Consider the following 23,880-nt stretch of genomic DNA (forward strand, 5'->3'; position numbering starts at 1 on the left):
TGGCTGGTACGGGCAGGGGGCCGCCTGCGGTCTAAACTGTCTGCGCTGGGTCGCAGGGGTATGCAGGCCCAGCGAGCGAAGCGTGGCCCTCGAGTCCTTTAAGCTGTGCAGACGTTTGTCCGTTTTGTCCGAAAACAGCACCTGCCCCTCGAAGGGGAGTCTTGGATTGTCTGCTGGACCTCACAGGGCAGGCCCGAGACCTGGAGCCAGGCTCCCTGCCGCATGACCAGGCCCGTGGCCAGGGTGCGCGAGGCTGAATCCGCCGCATCCAGGGCGGCCTGGAGAGAGGCCCGAGAGATCAGCTTCCCTCCTCCACTAGGGCCGAAAACTCTGACCTCGAGTCCTGGGGAAGGCGCTCTGCAAACTTCGACATGGCCGAGCACATGTTGTGACCATACCGGCTTACTACTGCCTGCTGGTTGGCAATGCGGACTTGTAGGCCCCCCGTGGAGTACACCTTCCTACCAAAGAGCTCAAGCCTTTTCACGTCCCTGCTCTTCGGTGCTGACCCTTGAAACCCTTGGCGCTCCCGCTGGTTGGCCGCGTCCATTACCAGGGAGTCCGGGGGAGGGTGGGTGTACAGGTGTTCGTGCCCTTTAGAGGGGACGAAGTAGCGCTGTACACCCACCCTCTTGGCAGTAGGGGCCAGAGAGGCTGGTGTTTGCCATAAGGTACGGGACGTCTCCGCTATAGACTTTATCAGCGGGAGGGCCACCCTGGATGGCCCTGAGGGAGCCAAGATGTCCACCACAGGGTCCGCGTCCACCTTGATTTCCTCCGCTTGGATTGCGAGGCTCTGCGCCGCTCTGCGGAGCAATTGTTGGAGGATTCGAGTGTTCTCTAGGGCCAGCGCCGTAGCCGTGCCCGAACCCGCTTCGTCCGGGGAGGACGACGAGGAGACCACATGGAGCGGCCCTTCCTCCAGTGCATGCGGCCTCTCTGGGTCCTGCGGCACATGGTATTGAGGTTGCGGTACTGGTTCCGAGTTTAAATGCGGCACCGCGACCGGTACCGGGGTCGCCTGTGAGCGGCTTGGCATATCATGCGGTGCCGGTGGAGCCCGAACTGAAGCCGCTGTCGGTGCCGCTGCCCGGCTAGGGGGTGCTGAACTTGACAACGGCACACCCCTGCCCGGCGACAGTGCCGATGGAGGAGGCAGCTGCGCCGGGGCCACCGACATCGAGGACACCGAGGCCGAGCGTGAACGAGGACCAAACGCCTGGCCTACCGACTGATGGTAGGCCCAGGGAGTCCAAAACGGCCACTGCGAGGGCGGCTACCATTGTTGCTGCCACTGCGGGTAACGTTGGTGGCTCGCCCCCGAAACCGATCTCCTCTTCCACGACCGGCTGGAGCGATAGGAGTCTGCCTCTGAGTCTGAGGTCTCTGAGTATGAGGACCTGCGGGGAGCAGCGGCCCGGTGCCGATGGAGAGTGGTGCGGAGGCGGCGGGGAGCCTCTCATCTGGTCCGGTGCCGCCTTCACGGCGCGGTGCGCAGAGTGAGGCAACAGCATGGCCGGCTTGCCCGTAGATTGTACCGGGGGACGGACCACAGTAGGCAATTCCCTACGATGTGAGGAGGCTGGCACTGGGAGACCCAATAGATCTGAGGCCGCCTCGAACGCCTCCAGCATCGACAGGGGGCATAGGTCTCCGCTGAGGTCCGGGGAATTAGGCTGGTCCGGACTCGACCGCCCTCTCTGCGGTGCGGGAGTTGACGGAACCACCGAGGGCTATAGCCCAGCCTGTCCGCTTGTAGCCGCGGACGGCGTCGGCCTCGGATCCTGGTGGGGTGACCAATCCCTCACCGGCTTCCTCCTCTTGGCGGGCACCGGCGAAGGTGAGCGGTGCTGCACTGAGGCCGACTTTCTATGACCCGACTCCGTCCGGTGCCGGGTTTTCGACGACTTGGACTGGCCCCTAAGTCCTGATGCCGGTGCCGGGGCGCTCCGCACCGAGGATGACGTGCTGGGCACTGCCTCGGCCGGTTCCGGGTCCAAGGGTGGTCGTAGGGCCGCCTCCATCAGGAGGACTGTAGCAGGGTGGACCCCTGCTCCTGCCCTAAAGGGGTTAAAAACAGCCCTGGGAAGGGGCTGTGGCGGGAGAAAGCAGCCTTTAGGCTGGGCTGATTGGGAAGTGGCTGCAGCTGGGGCCATGCCCCAAACTGAGCCACAGGGCCTTATAAGAAGGCCAGGGAGGCCAGAAGCAAGTCAGTCTCTCTCTAGCTCTAGAGGGGGATGGGCCTGGCTGCAGGGAGCTAGACAAGAGGTACCTGAGTGGAGCAGGGCTGGGGAAAGGCTGAGGAGCTGGGGAGCTCCAGCCTGGAAAGCCCCAGGCTGCAGCCTAGCTATAGGCCAAAAGGTACTGGGGGTTGCAGAGGGCAACCCAGGGGTAGGCCAAGGCAGCAGGTCCAAACCCCCTTTGCCGATGATGAGTGGTGGATACTGCAGTCTGCCCCAGTGAACGGGGGCTAGATGGAGACTGGGCAGTAGCCCCCACTCAGGCAAAGTGTGGATAGTGGGGTGGGGGTTCCCCTGGGAGGGGGAGACCCAGTTAAAGGGGCACCGGGGTCCTGGGAGGGACACGGGGGCCAGTAGCTGGAAGGCAGATCACCGGCCTGCAGAGGGCGCTCTGGACACTGGACTGAGCTAATTCCCGAGGACGACCAGTAGGCGGCGCCGCAGGGGTGAGTCCGGCCCGTTACAAGGACTCTAAGTCTTTGAGCCCTGTCCTTAAGAGTTCGCGGGTGGAAGCCTCTACAGATAGAGCACCGGTCCTTTTGGTGGCTCTCTCCGAGGCACCTCAAACAGAGTGCGGGTTGCTCTTGAGCATGAATTTCCCGCAGTCCTTGCAGAGTTTGAACCTGGGGGACCTGGGGGGGGGGCAACTACGAAGAACTATGTACAATGAACTGATTAAGTAACTATAATACCACTGAATAAACGACTAAACGGTAAGGATAGGACACTGCCAACTTGCTACGCAAGAGAAGTTCCAGCTAGCCGTCACCGGCGGTAAAAAGGAACTGAGGGGGTGGAGGGTCAGCGGGCCCCTTTATAGGGCACCGTGGTGATGCCACTCCAGGGGGCGCCCGGGCCGACCCTACAGACGCTGCTAGGGAAAATCTTCCGGCTGGCGTGCACACGGTGCGCGCACATCTACTTTGAATGGACATGAACAACCACTCGAAAAAGAACATGCACATCCTGACACTGAGCACCTACAGGCGCGCTATTCGAAGAAGCAACAGGTTAATTTCAGGGGTTTCAGGCTGCTCGGTCATTCTTATGCTATGGCTCCTGATTCTTCACCTTTCTCCACACAGCAGTCATCCACCTCAGCTCCTTTATTAAACTGAAGGGACATGAGGATTACACTTCTCTGGGGATTAGGCATGGGGTAGAGAGAGTGTTATGTCAGCAGTCCATCAAGCTGCTGGAGCAGTGTCTCAGACAGATGAAAGCACCCCAATCCACATTGGCCATCGCTCCACAAAAGAAGCATAAGTACCCACTCTGACTAGAGGAAGAAGGCACTGTGCAATTTCCAAGGATGAAGACCACAAAGTTACAGCTACACAGAAAAGTTATTAGCCCTAAATGGAAAGTACCTTCCTCAGGCTTCAAAACTGCCCTGATGCAACCACCCACATGCCTCACTGCAGCACCAACCCGAGGCTCTCAGAGAGGTAGAGAGGGAAATGCTTTCCCTGGTTTAGAAAGCACAGCATACATTGCATTCTCAAGCAGGCAGCTCTCCCCCGCTCAGCTATAAGAGCGTGGGCTTGAGGCAGCTGCAGTGTGCAGTACCGTAGAGGCACTCCAAGTCATCCTGGCCTGAGATCAGCCAGCTCCTGAAGAGACGCAGGTGGTAGGAACACTGATGTAGGTGGTGGGCCAGAGTGGCATCCAAGGAGATGTTCTGTCTCATGGCATAGTCAGAGGAAAAACGGCACAGCAGCGGGACAACACGGTGGTGTTCAAGCACATCTAGAGAAGGGAACCACAGAAGGCGAGAGAGAGAGAGAGAAAGAGAGTAGCTGAGAAATGAGAAAATGGAGACAGGTGGGGAAAAGGCCATATGCTGAACCCCCAGCCCCAGGGCTGGAGAGTAGGAAGAGCCCTCTCCTCACCACACAATATGCTGCACCTTCAGCCCCCAGGGTACAATTCCATTGAAGAGCTCATTTACATTTAGGTTGTTTCTTTCCAAGATTTTAGTTTTTCTAAAATGAACAAACCCCAGGAACACATTTTTAGCCTGTGTGTAATTAAGATCCAGGCTGGGCTACAAAACAAGAAAGGTAGCCCCAGGCCTGGCCCTTCTCAGACTGAACCAAGAAATCCAGATTCAGCCTTTGGTGCCTGAATCCTGAGCACTGCGTATGGGGAAGAAAAATGTAGGGCTTGGAGAGCATAGCAAGGCTAGAAAATAGCCAGCAGGGAGGCTGAGAAATTAGCTGAGAACAGATCACCTGGAAGTTCTGAAAATGCAGAGGGGCACAAGTTATTTACAGCCCCCAAGAAGACAACAGTGCCAAGAAACACTGGGAAACGTATCGCCCCACTCCATAGAATTGTATTGTCATCCTCAAGGCACTGTGGAAAGATGACTAAATTCCTTCCCTTCACGCACTGTGGGACTCATGATATTGTAGCCCAGTTACTCCTGGAGTCACAGATTTTAAGGCCAGAAGGGTCTATTATGATTATCTAGTCCAGCCTCTGGCACAGGGCAGAGAATTTCACCCAGTGGTTCCTGTATCGAGCCCATCGCTTGTGGTCGAGCTACAGCAGATATATTTGAATGAGACATCCAGTCTGGATTTAGACAGGGAATGCATCGTGTCCCTAGGTAAATTGTTCCAGTGGTTAATTACCCTCACTGTTAAAACGTGCACCTGATTTCTAGTCTGCATTTCATAGAATGATAGAACTGGAAGGGACCTTGAGAGGTCATCTAGTCCAGTCCCCTGCACTCAAGGCAGGACTAAGTATTATCTAGACCATCCCTGACAGGTGTTTGTTCAACCTGCTCTGACACCTCCCTAGGCAATTTATTCCAGTGCTTAACCACTCTGGCAGTTAGGAAGTTTTTCCTAATGTCCAACTTAACCCTCCCTTGCTACAATTTAAGCCCATTGCTTTTTGTCCTATCCTCAGAGGTTAAGAACAACAATTTTCCTCCTTCCTCCTTGTAACAACCTTTTATGTACTTGAAAACTGTTATGTCCCCTCTCAGTCTTCTCTTCTCCAGATTAAACAAACCCAATTTTTTTCCAATCTTCCCTCATAGGTCATGTTTTCTAGACCTTTAATCATTTTTGTTGCTCTTCTCTGGACTTTGTCCAATTTGTCCACATCTTTCCTGAAATGTGGCACTCAGAACTCGACACTCCAGTTGAAGCCCAATTAGCACAGAGTAGAGCATAAGAATTACTTCTTGTGTCTTGCTTACAACACTCCTGCCAATACATCCCAGAATGTTTGCTTTTTTTGCAACAGCGTTACACGGTTGACTCATATAATCCCCAGATCCCTTTCCACAGTACTCCTTCCTAGGCAGTCATTTCCCATTCTGTACGTGTGCAACTGATTGTTCCTTCATAAGTGGAGTACTTTGCATTAGTCATAGAATCATAGAATAGAATATCAGGCTGGAAGGGACCTCAGGAGGTCATCTAGCCCAACCCCCCTGTCCTTACTGAATTTCATCCTATTTACTTCAGACCCATTCTCCAGTTTGTCCAGATAATTTTGAATTTTAATCCTATCCTCCAAAGCACTTGCAACCCCTCCCAGCTTGGTGTCATCCACAAACTTTAAGTGTACTCTCTATGCCATTATCTAAATCATTGATAAAGATATTGAACAAAAGGTTCAACAACAAGTGCAGAGTCCTGCACTTAGGATGGAAGAATCCCATGCACTTCTACAGAATAGGGACCGAGTGGCTAGGCAGCAGTTCTGCAGAAAAGGACTAGAGGTTACAGTGGACGAGAAGCTGGATATAAGCCAACAGTGTGCCCTTGTTGCCAAGAGGGCTAACAGCATTTTGGGCTGTATAAGTAGGAGCACTGTCAGCAGATCGAGGGATGTGATCATTCCCCTCTATTCGGCATTGGTGAGGCCACATCTGGAGTACTGTGTCCAGTTTTGGGCCCCACACTACAAGAAGGATGTGGAAAAATTGGAAAGAGTCCAGCAGAGGGTACCAAAAATGATTGAGGGGCTGGAGCACGTGATTTATGAGGAGAGGCTGAGGGAACTGGGATTGTTTAGTCTGCAGAAGAGAAGAATGAGGGGGATTTGATAGCTGCTTTCAACTACCTGAAAGGGGGTTCCAAAGAGGATGGATCTAGACTGTTCTCAGTGGTACCAGATGACAGAACAAGGAGTAATGGTCTCGAGTTGCAGTGGGGAAGGTTTAGGTTGGATATTAGAAAAACTTTTTCACTAGGAGGGTGGTGAAGCACTGGAATGGGTTACCAAGGGAGGTGGTGGAATCTCCTTCCTTAGAGGTTTTTAAGGTCAGGCTTGACAAAGCCCTGGCTGGGATGATTTAGTTGGAGATTGGTCCTGCTTTGAGCAGGGGGTTGGACTAGATGACCTCCTGAGGTCCCTTCCAACCCTGAGATTCTATGATTCTGTGCACAGAACCGGACTCAGAACCAATCCCTGCAGGACCCCACTCGTTATGCCCTTCCAGCATGCCTGTGAACCACTGATAACTACTCTCTGGGAATGATTTTCCAACCAGTTATGCACCACCTTATAGTAGCTCCATCTAGATTGTATTTTCCTAGTTTGTTTATCAGAAGGTCATGCGAGACGGTATCAAAAGCCTTACTAAAGTCAAGATATAACACATGTACTGCTTCCCCCCAACCACAAGGCTTGTTACCCTGTCAAAGAAAGCTATCAAGTTGGTTTGACACTATTTGTTCTTGACAAATCCATGCTGACTGTTATTTATCACCTTATTATATTCTAGGTGTTTGCAAATTGATTGCTAAATTATTTGCTCCATTATCTTTCCAGGTGTAGAAATTAAACTGACTGGTCAGGAATTCCCTGGGTTGTTTTTATTTCCCTTTTTATAGATGGGCACTTTGCCAGTCTTCTGGAATCTCTCCCATCTTCCCTGACTTTTCAAAGATAATCACTAATGGCTCATATCTCCTCAATCAGCTCCTTGAGTATTCTAGGATGCATTTCATCAAGCTCTGGTGATTTGAAGACATCTAACTTGTCTAAGTAATTTTTGACTTGTCCTTTCCCTATTTTAGACTCTGATCCTACCTCATTTTCATTGGCATTCGCTATTTTAGACATCCCATTGCCACCAACCTTCTTGATGAAAACCGAAACAAAGAAGTCATTACGCACCTCCACATTTCCTAAGCCATTTCCACATTTTCTGTTACTGTCTATCCCCCCTCATTGAATAATGGGCCTACTCTGTCCTTGGTCTTCCTCTTGCTTCTAATGTATTTGTAGAATGTTTTCTACAAATCTGTCTGGCTCCAGCTCCCAGCCATTGGATCTCATGTTGTTTGTCTGACGGATTAAAGAGCCCTATGCTCTGTGCACTGTGTTTCCCCAACACGCACTGTGGGTGCCCTATTTCCCTCTATAATCTCTCTATGGGCATCAGGCTGCTATTACAATGGGGAGGGGGGGTGGCCTATGGAAGGCTGCTCCACAAAGGAAAAGCTTGGCCTGCACGTCAGAGTGACACATGCCATACATGCTTACCAAACTATTTTCAGAAAGATACTGGAATGAGCCATGCAGCTGCTCCCTTTGCACAGAATGAGACCAAGTCCACCTGGCAATTTCTCCCATGGTCTGACCTGCTTGGAGACTCAGTATGTCTACGCACCAGAAGCTGTACACAGGCTAAGCTACCTGAGCTAGCATGAATCCCACTAGTGAGGATAACAACAGCAGTGAAGACAGCACAGTGCAGTGTTCAGAGTGCACTAGTGAGCTGAGCATTACTCAGGGTCTGTGTCAGGCTTGAACTATCCATGCTGAAGCCCACGCTGCCCTGTCTTCCTGGCTCTTGTAACCTGAGCCAGTGCAAATCCAGCTAGCACACGCAGGCTAGCCCATGCAGAGCTTTGGCTGTGCAGACATACCCTTCAGAAACTAGCCAGACCATAGCTTTGTGCTTTATGATGGTTCTTTTCTGATCTTAGACTTGTCTTCCAGATCAGAGTGTTTACTGAGCACCAGCATTCAGGTTGAGAGGAGACGGCCTAACCCATCTAAGAGAGAAGAACTTATACTGATAACTCCTAATAACCTGCTCTAGTCCCAGCCACTCCCTATCCATGAGGAATGGGGAGGAACTTTGGCTGTAAAACAAACTTTTTCTGAACATTTCTGTTTAAGGCTTAGAGAGAAAATAGTTGTGAACCATTTGACAGTTAGACCAGGAAAATCAATTGTCTTCAAAACATCTAAAGATGCACAGAATCAGCATCAGGTTAGGGACTACACAGAGCAGGGGAGTTGGAGCACACAAAGAGCAGGGCCACTCTTCCCCTATTCCTTGCTGTTAGGGTGGGGAGAGCAAAGCAGACTGCACTGCAGCTGCTCTCCCTCCTGGCTAAAAAGAGGGGGACAAATACGGAGTCCAGTCTCTGAATTTCATGGGTTCAGTGGGGAAGATTTCCCACAGCAAAGGAGCAAGGCACTGCCCCTCTGAAAGTCAGTGAACATTCCACGACCTTCCTTCGGGACCATATTTGTTTGTATGTGATTAAAAGTGAATTCTCCAGCGACACCATGCTTGGGGTAGGGTGCATGTGAAAAGGTGAGACCAGCCCTACTAATGCCATCACATTGGGTGGGGGATGAAGAGAGATGGGGGGGGGGGACATGAGAGGGACCAGCATTACAAGTGACCGTGCAGGTGGGAGACCAGGAGAGAACCAGAGCTACCAAGGCCACTGTGCTGAGGGGCAGCTTGGCTAGAGGAAATGCTAGGGAACTCTGCTGTTTTATCCACTTACCCTCACCTCCGTAGATTGCATTTTCTATGGCCACCAGGTGGCCTCACTTATTAATGCCATCTAACCCCAGAGCTGCCCTTGCTCTTCCTCCGCCGCCATACACAGCAGACTAGGGAGCCAGTCACTGCTGCTCTCAGGATGCAGACTGTCAAGGCAGATTGTGCTGCAGGGTTTGCACGATTATGCATCCCACACCATCAGTGAGATGGAGAGAGTGAGCATGGGGAAGACGCTGATGCCAGCACAGAACTTGAGGCTGCTAAAGGATCCAATTCTCGTTTGCTCACATTCGGTTGGTCAGTCGAGGTGCAAACACCTCTGGGAAAAACAGGCTGCCAGGCTTCTAACAGCCTGACCAGGCCTGGGCCCCTCACAGACAGTAACACAAAGTGAGCAGGTTAGTCACAATGAGACAACAGGGAAAACGGTGGAACAGTTGGACACCAGATACACGGACGCACAGAGGAACATGAGAAGGCTGAAGGGAGGGGAACACAGAACGACGTGCAGAAAGAACGGAACGTGAGGATGAGGTTAGAAGCGTGAGAAAAACGTCAAATCAAGGAAGCAAACGTACCATTAGTCGGATGCTTTGCAAACGACACAGAAAATCGTTTTACGGCTGGCATAGACAAGAGCTCTGAGGAAATAAAAACAGATCATCTCAGTTAATAGTCTGCTTCTAAGGAGCCCTAGACTTTGCATGCTTACAGCTATCCCTGCCTGACAGACCCCCTCACACTTATCCGTCTGCCTGAACCCCAGACACCCGCTCTCACTTGACACGTCTCCTGACACTCCTTACATCTGCAGCACCTGACAGAGTCCTCCAGACCCCTCTTTACACCTGCTCTCTGCCTCCCTTGCACTTATGCCCACTAACAGTCTCCCTTCCTGATACCCTGCAATGCTCTCACACTTCTACAGCCCCATTCTTATACACAGGTGGCACTCCCTTCCCTCCTATCTCATTTTGCCTAGAGAAACTCTCTGCTCTCGGAGTTGTGCATGGACTGGTCCTACTAGAGATAGCTGGGGGAAGAGATAGGGCTCTTCTGCACAAGTGACCAGGACATTCTCAGAGTCAGTAAAGCACAAAGCCACAGAACAGAACGCAGCAGCACAATATAGGCCAAGCCCCTCGGAATTTATTCGGGAGAAGTGAAGTGCCTAAGACTGTTCAACCCTCACAGGAACAAAAGATTCAGAGTAAAGGACACTGTAGCCTCAGCGTGTCCCCTCCAGAATCTGTGCTAAGCAGAGAGCTTTATGAATTAAAAAGGAAAGTCAAATGTACAACTGAACAGAATAAGCAGGTGCCCCCAGACCTCGCCCCACGAGGCTTTCCCAGATACAGGCCAGGCATGGCCCCTCAAGCACAGCTGGGCCCCACAAGGATCCTTTTGGGCATGAGCCAGGCCAGGTTCCTGGTCACAGAGGAGGCAAAGCTGTCTCACATAAGTTATGTGGAGAGTGGGGGAATGAAAACAGATGGTGCATAAAAGGGCTCAGCTTTCATGGTACAGTTTTTTTATTTTCATAATCTACCAGAGAAGTCTGCACAGTGAGGCATAGGGAATATTGCAGGTAGCTCCTCAGAGCATGTGGGAAGGAACAGGCCAGCACAAACTGAAAACAGAAAGAAGCTGACTGGATCCATAGCTTGGGGAACAGAGCCCAGCTGGTCAGACTTCCACCACTGCGTGGGAATTAAAAAGGTTTTCATTTCTCAGTGTCTCTTTTATGCTTCCTTTTTATCAGAGCCATAAGAGCTACACACAACCTTGCCCTTCCACACGTACTCTAATTCAGCTGGCGTAAACACCATCTCATCCTTGTGTCCACACCATGCTGCTGGCTAGGTTTATGGAAATACCTCGGACTTGCCCCCACAATTAATTTTATCCAAGGGCTCACGGACATTTCTGCATTTCTCTTACTGTCTGGATGGCCCTGAGACTGAATTGCTCTGTTTATTCCTGGGTAGATGCAGCATAGGTAGAAGTAGGACAAGATTCCCATCCACATGCACTCAAATTGGACAGTGTTTCTCAGCCTTGACCCTGTAAATCAGCTCTAGAGGTGACAGTGACATTCAGTCTCCATACCCCACTCAACAGCTGGCTATGTGGAACTGGCCTGAGGCCAACCAACTCACGTCACAAAAGGAGATACCACTGATGACTTTCACTCACTAGTGGATTGCGCTCCATCACATCAGTAATGTAGAGGTGAAAAGATCCATATCCTATTCACAGTCCCCAGCAAGGAGACTTTTAAAGGAAATAAAGCCAATTCAACTTCATAGAGCAGCAATGAGTCTATGGAGGAAAGCACTACAAACAGGGCACTATGTACTCTGCAATTCAGCAGCCACAGAATGAGAAGCAGAAGCTACCACTGGCCCAGAATTGCACTCCAGAATCTTAGGGTGTGTCTCGGGTTTAATCCAAAGATGTTTGATGTGAGTCAAGTAACTCACAGTATGCAAGTCGCACCAACAGGATGCGCATGGAACACTTGTTCCATTTTCAATTCACACTGTGTGAACACATTGCAGCAGTCTGCTGCAAACTCAGGGTGCAGTGTTGGGGAGAGGTCCTTTGTTTTGCTGCTGAGTAGCATGCATCCTGGGATTGTTTTTGCTGTGAATTGTGGGAAGCCAGGTAGGTTCTATTTTTTTGTTAATTCTACATTTTTGCATTCTCCACCCCATCCTTCCTTTCCCGACAGTCTTGTGCGATTTTCAAATTGCTGTCAGTCAGCATGAACTCAACAATACTCCATTCCACTATGGTGACAACTGAGAATATTCAGAACCTGCCCGGGCTGCATTATAGCACTAAAGTCAGATGAAATTGGCATTTCATTTTGCCAATCACTCCACAAGCAGGAGAATATTCTATGGCAGCAGCAGGAGAACACACTGGAGTGGGGGGAGCAGGATGAGGAGGAAGAGGACGCTGCCGACCTGTGTGAACTAGTCCTCGCCAGTTCCTGAATGAGTTACATGGTTCTCAGCACAGTCTATGGGCCTGGGAAACCAGTGTGGATTGGTGGGAGAGGATGTTCTGCAGGCCTGGGATGACTGGCTGTGGCAAAAACTTCAGGCTAGGGAGGGTTTCCCTTTTTTAGAATTATGTTCCCACTTTGGTTTTTCTGTTTTGTTTGTGTGCTGGAGGCACTTCTGTGATGTTGGTAAGGTTAAAAGGGGGGTTATGGGAGGCTTCAGGGGTTAGCTGGCTAGTAATCCTCCCTACACCCCCATTAGGCTGTCCTGATTCTCTAGGAGGTTACACTGGGGTGGAGGCAGAGAATGCCTGACTAGGAGGCAGAGAATGCTCATATTAAAAAAGGTAAAGAACAGACCATTGAGATATGCTGCAAAGTTATTCACTAGGATGGTTCCCCTAGAAATGCTGCAGGAGTGGAAGGAGCTTGAAAGCTATACCTGGGGCATGGGCAAGCATCCATTCCCTACAACATGCAAAACTATATTGAACAATTTCTCAGTCTTAAGTTCTGCTACATCTCCACAGAAGACAGAACAATAAATAGAGCCATACAATGATCATCAGTTAGAATGCATATAACAGGGCATTTGTTCCTCAGCAGGGAGCAGTTGGCATGCCTGGTAAAGACAGTTGCAGAACTATGGTATACAACACATCACTTAAATCAGCCTCTGTACAAAACAGCTATTGTAACAGCTATTTTTAAAAAAAGCTCCAGAGGCGATCCTGGCAATTACAGGCTGGTAAGCCTAACTTCAGTACCAGGCAAATTGGTTGAAGCTACAGTAAAGAATAGAATTATCAGACACACAGATAAATATGATACATTGGGAAAGTGTCAACAAGGCTTTTGTAACGGGAAATCATGCCTCAGCCATCTGTTAGAATTCTCTGAGGGAGTCAACAAGAATGTGGGCAAGAGTGATCCAATAGCTCTAGTATAGTTGGATTTTCAGAAAGCCTTTGACAAGGTACCACATCAAGGGCTCTTTAGCAAACTAAGCAGTCATGGGATGAGGGGGAAGGTCCTCTCACGGATCAGTAAGATAGGAAATAAAGGGTAGGAATAGAAGGTCAGTTTTCACAATGGAGAGAGGGTACCCCAAGGATCTGAACTGGGACCAATGCTGTTCAACATATTCATAGATGATCTGGAAAAAGGGGTAAACAGTGAGGTGGCAAAACTTGCAGGTGATAGAAAATTACTTGAGATAGTTAAGTCCAAAGCAGATTGTGAAGAGTTGCAAAGGGATCTCACTAAATCTGATGACGGGGCAAGAAAGTGGCAGATGAAATTCAACAATAATATGCATTGATAAATGCAAAGTAATGCACATTTGAAAACATAATCCTAACTATACATACAAAATGATGGGATCTAAATTAGTTGTTACTGCTTAAGAAAGATCTTGGAGTCATTATTGTGGATAGTTCCCTTAAAACATCCACTCAGTGTAGAGCAACAATCAAAAAAAAGTGAACAGAATGTTAGGAGCCATTAGGAAAAAGGATAGATAATAAAACAGAAAATATTAGTGCTACTATATAAATCCATGCTATGTGCACTTTGAATGCTATGTGCACTTCTGGTAGCCTCATCTCTAAAAAGATATTAGTACAGAGAAGGGCAACAAATTATTATTAGTGGTATGGAACAGCATCCATATAAGGAGAGATTAAAAATACCAGGACTGTTCATCTTAGATAAGAGATAACTAAAGGGGAATATGCGAGAGGTCTATAAAATCATGACTGGTATGGAGAAAGTGAATAAGGAAGTGTTATTTATTTACCCCTTCACATAACAAGAACCAGGGGTCACCCAATTAAGTTAGTAGGCAGCAGATTACACAAACAAAAGGAAATATTTCGTCACACAATGGACAGTCAACCTGTGGAACTCATTGCCAGGGGATGTTGTGAAGGACAAAAAGTATAACTGGGTTCAAAAAAGCATTAGATAAGTTAATGGAGAACAGGTTCATCAGTGGCTATTAACCAGGATGGTCAGGGATGCAACCCTATGCTCTGGGTGTCCCTAAATCTCCAATTGCCAGAAGATGGGACTGGATAACAAGGGATGGATCACTCAGAATTGCCCTTTCTGTTCATTCCCTGTGAAGCATCTGGCACTGGCCACTGTTAGAGACAGGTTAATGGCCCGGCTGGACCATTGGTCTGACTCAATATGACCTTTCATATGTGCTTATTTATACCTCATGTAAACTATGAGCACTCACCAAACTCCTTTTACTGTAACAACTGTCTCAGTAAACTTGATTTCTGCAGAAATGAATGCTTTCATTATTCAAATCTGTTGAGGGAGGGAAGGCGGTGTAGAGACTATGCTTCACCAATCTAGTGGCCACGTTGAGGGCAAAAGGAGGGGGATGGATTCAGTAGTCAAGATAGATAAGGGAAGAGGAAAGGAAGACAGGCAGATGGGCAAGTGGCCTCCATGCCATGGGCCTGAAAATGGTCAATAGTCATGGGGTTAGCATGTCACAGAGGCCAATTGCCTGGTGGAGCAACCACCATTTTGGAAACACTTTGGAGGGCGAGGGGGAAATGGGCAGCATGAGCCAGGGGAGGCAGGGGCTGGATACTCGGAAGGGCTCCTAGCTCCCATCTGCCTACAATGGCTGCGGACAGCAATGGGGCACAATACTAGATCGCAGAATTACATGCTGAAGTTCCCTCCAGGGAACGTGCCTTTTCAGTCCCGAATGGGTTTCTGTCTGGGCCTTGGATTCAGCCAATGCAGGGCAGGAATCGTGACCCACTGCAGGAGGGTGGGACTGCAGCTAGCTGGCATGAGGGTCCTGAGTCCCAAAAAGATCCTGGCTCTCAGGAGACAACTCCTCTCTGGTGTCCTCCTGCTCATCCTCTGATGGGTCTGGTCAGTCTTCATCAGGGGTGGAGTGGGGTGCAGGCAGCAGGTCCCAAATGGTGTCTGTACTGGATGGACTAGAATTGCGTAGAATCCTATCTAGTTCATCAAAAAATGCACAGGTCACATCCCCTGCCATATTGCCTTCTTTTGTCCCATGCTGTAATGTACTTTTTCCTGAGCTGCTTGCTCTTTATCTGGTACTGCTTGGCATCCTGGTCATGACCCCTTGCAGACATCTACTTTGCAATGTACACAAAAAGGTCTTTATCCTAGCCACAAGAGCTCCCTGAACTGCCACTTCTCCCCAGATGGCGATGAGATCCAGGGTCTCAGCCCAGCTCCAAGCAGCTGCATGAGGGCATATTGTGGGGCTTCTGGAGTGCTATGGTGGTCACACAGCAAAAAAATGATACACTGGAGTCCAGGAGCAAATGGGCAAAATCTGGTTCTGTGTCAGCTTCTGAAAGGAGGCGGTATAGTCCTGGAAACTTGACATCAGAGCAGGGAGGGCACAAAGGTAAACTGATAGGTCAGTAATGGTCAACCTGGATAGCCACTGGAAGCATGTAAAAAGTAGTGCGCACAAACAACAGCTGAACTAATATGATTCGAAGCAAACGTCCACTTTGCAAGAGAGTTTGCAGTAAATGTGTAATTAGTGAACAGTGATGGGATGGCGTTGCATGTATTCAAGTGTTTTCAAACATATTAACTTGATTTCATCCACTATAAAGCCCCCCCGTGTAGGCAAGCCGCTAGCTTAGAAACATAACAGTAAAAATAAAACTGTTGTCTGAACTGCCTCGCTCACCTCTATTGATTGGTAACTCTGAAATCTAAAGAAGATAATTAACAATGCTGGTATTTAAAACACTTCACTGCAGAAACACTCAATCAAAGGGCTTGTCTCACTTTCTAAAGTGCCTCCCCCAGGAGCCAAAAGCCTCAACAGCTTCCTATGCAGCTGCTAAAATCTTCAGCTTCCTCCTCACAACTTCCACAAAGCAGCTTGTTGGCCCTGGCAGAGCAGAAAAGCATGGAGACAATGAGAAAGAAACTGAATTTAACACTAAAATAAATAATTCTGGGGCAAGTGACTTAATCAGGTTGGTCGCCTTCATACTGAATTAAATAAAAATGTACCTTCTAAACATTTATTTTATGTGTCACTCCACAAAAATGTCAAAGAATGCAGGGACCTTGCCACAGGATTTAGACCCAGCCTGCTGGAAACTGCCCAGGGCCTTGACTATAAGCAATCAATGGTACCTGCCATTCAGAATTTGTAGGCAGGCCCCAGCTGCCCAGCATACCTGCTGCAGCATTCAACAGGCAGTGAATGAGCACAGGGCCAAGACTGAGGAGACCTGGATTCTATTCTTAACTGCTACCAGCTTGCTGCATGCCCTGCACCAAGTCAATTCTCTCTATGGGAAGAATACTGCCTTTGAACTTTGAAAGTGCCTAGAAGCTACAGAAGGAAAAAAAAAAAAAAAAAAAAAAAAAGGACACAGGCTATTCTTTCCAGCCCCTTCACCGGTATCCCCACACTGGATGCCTTGAGCTAGCCTGCCTTATACTGGCAGATTGGCTCTGGGACCTATTGCATAACCAGCACAGCTTCTCTTTCCCAGCCACCTAGGGCAGCTCAGAAGAAGGGATAGGAAAAGGTTGACAGAGACAAGGTGGTTGAAGTAATATTTTTAATCGGTGAGAGAGACAAGCTTGAGTTACACAGAACTCTTCTTTAGGTATGGGAAACGTATCCAGAGTGTCACAGCTCAATACAAGGTGGAAGAGATTGTTTAGTAGCTAAACACATAATCTAAGAGATCATTCAAGATGACGTGGCCTGTTAATACCCGTGCAGTCACAGGACAAACAAGGGGGGTTAGCAGGCTACAGATTGTTGTAAGAAGCTGTAAATTCAGTAAAAATTTCTTTTTAGTGTCTAGCAGAGAGTTATGAATTTAAGCTTCCAAGCTCATCTTTTGAAGTTGTGCAGGTTTCCTTTGAGGATGAGGACAGGGGTCAGATACAGAGTGATCACTTTGTAAGAAGTGTTTGCCCAGGGGTGATACTGGGTTTTTGTCTTTTACTTTTTTCTTTGTGAGTCTGAGCATAGTGATTGACTGGTTACACCCACAGAGTTGCTATGGGGCAGTTAGTACACTGGATGAGCTACACCACATCATGATGGGCACATGTTAGATCCCGGGATCCCGACAGGTGTGTTATGTGGGTCACTGATCATCATACCCATCCTTTCTCGCCAATACCTTGGGAACAACATAGCTAGCACACCACAGCAAACAAGGAGAAGGTTTTGCAGTTTCCCTCTGTTTGCTTTCCTGATATCTGCCACCCTCATGCTGCATTAGGGAATTCCCATCCTTTATTCAGCGCATGGGGACAAGCTTCCCTATTATGTTCTACACCACAATCAGTGGCTGTGCAAATGATTATGACTGACCAGGCAGCAGATCGGCTCATAGGCAACAAAGACCTGGTATTATGCAGAAGTCTCTTGTAACAAAGATGGAAGAAGAGCAGCAAAAACTCAGCAGACTGATCAATACAACATTCTCCTTGAAGTTCCAGTGAGTTTGTGGTTTGCAAATGCCCTCCCCAGAGTGCTTTGCCAGACCAGCTCCCTCTTTATTCCATTCTATCCCACTCACAATGGGCCATGGTCACAAGAACTGAGCTAACATGGAAAAATAAACAATCCTCCAACTTCACATCTCCCAGAACATCCCAGCTTCTACACCAAGTCCCTAGAGGCAGAAGTGCTTCATTGTGTCTCTCATGCAGTGCAATCCATAGGTGCTGGAACAAGGGTGCTGGGGGAGCTGCCATACCCCCTGGCTTGAAGTGGTTTCCATTATATACAGGGTTTATGGTTTGGTTCAATGGCTCTCAGCACCCTCACTATAAAAATTGTTCCAGCACCCCTGGTGCCACCACACTGTAAGTGCTGTATAAAATACAAATGACTGTTCTTCTTTAATGTGTCAACCGGACAGTTCTTCTTCACTGACAAAGTACAGGCCAGCACTTAAACCAATGAGCTGAATGTTTGATTTTATCAGGTCATCTTCATTAGGGATTCAATTGCAGATTTTTCAGGCAGCTTCTGCAGTGAGTGATAGTGATGAGAGTTTGCAATCTCCTCCCAGCATCCTAGTCACCACCTGCATCAGCACCTCAGGTGTATAGAAGTGTCTGGATGCGAGTGCATTCCAGAGGTTCTCCCACAGATGCCCATAATCCATATACTTCCCCCTTCCCAACATTCCCAGCCTGACCCCACCATGCATGTCATTCTGCTAACATGGCAGCCCCAGCTCCACAGAGCCATATGGAGATAAAAAACGGTTACCCACCTTTTAGTAACTGTTGTTCTTCGAGATGTGTTGTTCATGTCCATTCAAAGTAGGTGTGCGCGCGCCGTATGCACGCCAGCCGGAAGATTTTCCCTAGCAGCGTCCGTAGGGTCGGCCCGGGCACCCCTGGAGTGGCGCCACCGCGGTGCCCTATAAAGGGGCCTGCCGACCCTCAACCCCCTCAGTTCCTTCTTGCCGGCTCTCCGACAGAGGGGTAGGAGGGTGGGTGATGGAATGGACATGAACAACACATCTCGAAGAACAACAGTTACTAAAAGGTGGGTAACCGTTTTTTCTTCTTTGAGTGGTTGTTCATGTCCATTCAAAGTAGGTGACTCACAAGCCTAACCTTAGGAGGAGGGATCGGAGATCACTGCAGACTGGAGAACTGCACGACCGAAGGCTGCGTCATCCCTGGCCTGGTGTGTGATGGCGTAGTGAGTCGAGAATGTGTGGATGGAGGACCACGTGGCCGCTCTACAAATCTCTTGAGTCGGGACCTGAGCCAGGAACGCCGCAGAGGAGGCCTGCGCCCTAGTGGAGTGGGCCGTGACCGGAGGGACAGGGGTCTTAGCTATACGGTAGCATTCCCAGATGCAGGTGGCAATCCACGAAGAGATTCGCTGAGAGGAGACCGGGAGACCCTTCATCCTCTCTGCCACTGCAACGAAGAGCTGAGCCGAGCATCTGAAGGGCTTGGTACGCTCTATGTAAAAAGCCAAGGCCCGACGGACATCCAGGGAATGGAGCCTCCGCTCCTCGCTGGAGGAGTGTGGCTTTGGAAAAACACCGGGAGAAATATATCTTGGCCCATGTGGAACTGGGATACGACCTTAGGTAGAAAGGCCGGATGAGGTCTAAGTTGGACTTTGTCCTTGTAGAAGACAGTGTACGGGGCTCAGATGTTAGCGCCCGAAGCTCCGACACCCTTCTGGCCGAGGTGATCGCCACCAGGAAGGCGGTCTTGTATGACAGGTATAGCAGGGAGCACAAAGCCAGAGGCTCAAAGGGAGGCCCTGAGAGGATGGAGAGGACCAGATTCAGGTCCCAGGCAGGGGTCGGCGGACGAACATGCGGGAAGAGCCTGTCCATACCCTTAAGGAAACGCCCAACCAGCGGGTTCGCAAACACCGAGGCACCCCCTTCCCCGGGGTGGAAGGCGGATATAGCCGCCAAGTGAACGCGAATGGAGGAAAGGGAGAGGCCCAGATGTCTTAGGTGAAGCAAATAGTCTAGGACAATGGGGATTGGGACCCCCAGTGGGTCGTGACCTCGCTGACCCGACCATATGGAGAAGCGCTTCCATTTTGCCAGGTAGGTGGCCCCAGTGGATGGTTTCCTGCTACCCAGCAGCACCTGCCTAACCTGCTGGGAGCACTGCAACTCCACCGGGTTCAGCCATGGAGCATCCAGGCTGTGAGGTGAAGGGATTCGAGGTTCGGATGGCGGAGGGAGCCCCGGTCCTGCGTGATCAGGTCCAGTAGCAGGGGCAACATCAGGGGCGCCTGAACTGACATGTGCAGGAGAGATGTGTACCAATGCTGGCGCGGCCATGCCAGGGCTATCAGGATTACCCTTGCATGGTCCCTGCGAATTTTCAAGAGCACCCTGTGTATCAGGGGGAACGGAGGGAAGGCGTAGAGCAGACCGACCGCCGAGGACTGTAGGAAGGCGTCCGACAGAGACCCCCGACTGCGGCCCAGGAGGGAGCAGAACCGTCGGCACTTCCGTTCTCCCTCGAAGCAAACAGGTCTAATTGCGGAAAGCCACAGAGCTGGAAAATTGAGCGCACCACATCCCACCAAAGGGACCACTCGTGACCCCGGAACGAGCGGCTGAGGGTGGAACGCCGTCAGGTGGGTGGCATTGAGAACGCAGAAATCCCACAACGTGAGGGCTTCCCTGCACAGGAAGAGGAGCGTGCACCCCCGTTTGTTGATATAGAAAACTGTCGCCGTGTTGTCCGAGAGGACCGAAACACATCTGTCGGCCAGGTGGGACCGGAAGGTCAGACAAGCCAGGCGGACCGCCCTCAGCTCCCTGACATTGATATGCAACTCGAGGTCCTCCGACGACCACAAGCCCTGCGTCCTGAGGTGACCCAGGTGCGCACCCCAACCTCGATCCGAGGCGTCCGTCATCAGGGAGAGGGAGGGCTGCGGGGCAGCGAAGGGGACACCCTTGCATACTTCCCGCGGGTTGAGCCACCACCGCAGCGAGCTGAGCACCAAACTGGGAATGGACACCACCAAGTCCAGGGGGTCCCTGGCCAGGCGGTAAACTGTCGCTAACCAGGACTGTAGCGGGCGGAGCCAGAGTCTGGCGTGGGCCACCACATAGGTGCATGCCGCCATGTGGCCCAACAGCTGAAGGCACACTCGCGCTGTGGTTACTGGGGCGCGGCGCAGACCCAGGATGAGCTCGGAAATCGCATGGAACCTGGATTCCGGCAGATACGCTCTGGCATGAGTGGAGTCCAGAACAGCCCCTATGACCTCTATCCGTTGTGTCGGAGACAGGGTCGACTTGGCTTCGTTCAAGAGGAGGCCGAGATCGAGAAAGGTCCGCCTGATGAATGACACCTGTGACTCTACCTGCTCCTTGGAGAGACCTTTTATAGGCCAGTCATCCAGGTAGGGAAATACCTGGATGCCCCACCTGCGCAGGAAGGTGGCCACGACTGCCATGCACTTCGTGAAGACCCTGGGAGCAGCCGACAGGCCGAACGGGAGCACCGTGAACTGCAGATGGGCACTGGCCACGACGAACCTGAGGTACCGATGGTGTCGGGGAATTATGGCAATGTGGAAATAGGCGTCCTTTAAGTCGAGGGCGGCATACCAATCTCCTGGATCCAGGGAGGGAATGATCGAGGACAGGGAGACCATGCGGAACTTGAATTTTCGTACAAACTTGTTCAGCCACCACAGGTCTAGGATGGGCCTTTGGCCCCCTTTTGCCTTCGGTATGAGGAAATACCGAGAGTAGAAGCCTTTGCCCCTGAGCTCCCGTGGGACTTCCTCCACCGCCCCTGCCTCCGCGAGACTTCACTTCTTGAGTTAGAAGTTGCTTGTGAGATGGGTCCCTGAAGAGGGACGGGGAGGGGAGTTGGTAGGGCAGGAGGGAGGAGAACTGGATGGAATATCCCCTCTCTACCGTGCAGAGCACCCATTTGTCTGACATGATGTGGGACCAGGCACGGTAGAAAGGGGACAGACGTGACCCAAAGGTAGGGGTGGAAGGATCCAGAGTCTCAGTTGGTAGGTCTCCCTCGACCGTACCATCAAATAGGGGGTCTAGGCCCTGATGATGGCCTCGATTGCCCCGACGCCTGGCCGGAGGGGTGGCGTTGGGGACGCCTCCTGCCATTTCTGCCCCGCCTGCGACCCGACTCCTGGCGAGTCTGTGGCTGGTACGGGCAGGGGGCCGCCTGCGGTCTAAACTGCCTGCGCTGGGTCGCAGGGGTATGCAGGCCCAGCGAGCGAAGCGTGGCCCTCGAGTCCTTTAGGCTATGCAGACGTTTGTCTGTCTTTTCTGAAAATAACATCTGCCCCTCGAAGGGGAGTCTTGGATTGTCTGCTGGACCTCACAGGGCAGGCCCGAGACCTGGAGCCAGGCTCCTCGCTGCATGACCAGGCCCGTGGCCAGGGTGCGCGAGGCTGAGTCCGCCGCATCCAGGGCGGCCTGGAGAGAGGCTCGGGAGATCAGCTTCCCTCCTCCACTAGGGCCGAAAACTCTGACCTCGAGTCCTGAGGAAGGAGCTCCGCAAACTTCGACATGGCCGAGCACGTGTTGTGACCATATCGGCTTACAACCGCCTGTTGGTTGGCAATGCGGAGTTGGAGGCCCCCTGTGGAGTTCACCTTTCTGCCAAGGAGCTCGAGTCTTTTCGCGTCCCTGCTCTTTGGCGTTGACCCCTGAAATCCCTGACGCTCCCGCTGGTTGGCCGCATCCACTACCAGGGAGTCCGGGGGGGAGGGTGTACAGGTGTTCGTGCCCCTTCGAGGGGACGAAATAGCGCCGCTCGGACCTCTTGGCGGTAGGGGCCAATGAGGCTGGCGTTTGCCATAGTGTGCGGGACGTATCCGCTATAGACTTTATCAGCAGGAGGGCCACCCTGGATGGCCCCACGGGAGCCAGGATGTCCACAACAGGGTCCGCATCCACCTCAATTTCCTCCGCCTGGATCGCGAGGCTCTGCGCCGCTCTGCGGAGCAATTGCTGGAGGATACGAGTGTCCTCCAGGGCCAGTGCCACAGCCGTGCCCGAGACCGCTTCGTCCGGGGAGGACGACGAGGAGAGTACCTGGAGCGGCCCTTCCTGCGGTGCATGCAGTCCCTCAGGGTCCTGCGGCATACGGTACCGTGGTTGCGGTGCCGGTTCTGAGTCTAAATGCGGCACCGCGACCGGTACCGGGGTCGCCAGCGAGCGGCTTGGCGTATCGGGCGGTGCCTGCGGAGCCGGACCTGAAGCCACTGCCGGTGCCGCTGCCCTGCTAGGGGGTGCTGAGCTTGGAAATGGCACACTCCTGCCCGGCGACGGTGCCGGTGGAGGAGGAGGAGGCAGTTGGGCCGGGGCCACCGAGGTCGAAGACACCGATGCCGATCTTGATCGCGGGCCGAACGCCTGGCCTACCGACTGGTGGTAGGCCCAGGGAGTCTAAAACGGCCACTGCGATGGCGGCTGCCATTGTTGCTGCCACTGTGGGTAACGGTGGTGGCTCGCCCCCGACTCCGATCTCCTGCTCCGCGACCGGCTGGAGCGATAGGAGTCTGCCTCTGAGTATGAGGACCGGGGGGGGAGCGGCACCCGGTGCCAATGGAGAGCGGTGCGGAGGTGGCGGCGCGCCTCTCGCCTGGTCCAGTGCCGTCCTCATGGCGTGGTGCGGGGAGGGAGGCAACCGCATGGCCAGTTTGCCCCTAGACTGCACTGGGGGACGGACCACCGCAGGCAACTCCCTGCGGTGCGGAGAGACCGGCCTCGAGAGTCCCATCAGACCTGAGGCCGCCTCGAACGCCTGCGGGATCAAAGGGGGGCGTAGGTCTCCGCCGAGGTCCGGGGAATTAGGCCGGTCCGGACTCGACCGCCCTCTCTGCGGTGCGGGAGTTGACGGAACCGCCGCGGGCTGTAGCCCAGCCTGTCCACTCGTGGTCGTGGACGGCGTCGGCCTCGGATCCTGGTGGGGTGACCTATTCCTCACTGGCTTCCTCCTCTTGGTGGGCACCGGCGAAGGCGAGCGGTGCCGCACTGAGGCCGACCTCCTTAGACCCGACTCCGTCCGGTGCCGGGTCTTTGATGACTTGGGCTGGGCCCTAAGTCCTGATGCCGGTGCCGGGGCGCTCCGCACCGAAGGAGACGTGCTGGGCACCGCCTCGGCCGGCTCCGGGTCCGAGGGTGGCTGTAGGGCCGCCTCCATCAGGAGGACTCTAAGTCTTTGAGCCCTGTCCATAAGAGTTCGCGGGCGGAAGCCTCTACAGATAGAGCACCGGTCCTTTTGGTGGCGCTCTCCGAGGCACCTTAAACACGCAGAGTGCGGGTCACTCTTGGGCATGAATTTCCCGCAAT

General features: G+C 51.8%; 1 protein-coding gene across 11 annotated transcripts in view; it reads right to left on the reverse strand.

Annotated features, from left to right (window-relative positions):
- Positions 1 to 23,880, reverse strand: part of PPIP5K1 (diphosphoinositol pentakisphosphate kinase 1) — a 137,326-nt gene that overhangs the window by 29,000 nt on the left and 84,446 nt on the right. For 7 of the 11 annotated variants that reach the window (XM_039490931.1, XM_039490927.1, XM_039490930.1 and 4 more), the window contains 2 exons: positions 9,600 to 9,662; positions 3,810 to 3,989 (listed from right to left, as the gene is read on the reverse strand). The exons of 2 other annotated variants lie outside the window; for them this stretch is intronic. In XM_039490931.1, coding sequence (XP_039346865.1) covers positions 3,810 to 3,989; positions 9,600 to 9,662 — 243 coding nt within the window. The remainder of the gene's footprint in view (positions 1 to 3,809; positions 3,990 to 9,599; positions 9,663 to 23,880) is intronic. 2 more of the 11 variants (XM_039490935.1, XM_039490932.1) reach the window with 1 other exon arrangement.

The sequence above is a fragment of the Mauremys reevesii genome, linkage group 10 (genome assembly GCF_016161935.1).
Source record: "Mauremys reevesii isolate NIE-2019 linkage group 10, ASM1616193v1, whole genome shotgun sequence".
NCBI lineage: Eukaryota > Metazoa > Chordata > Testudines > Geoemydidae > Mauremys > Mauremys reevesii.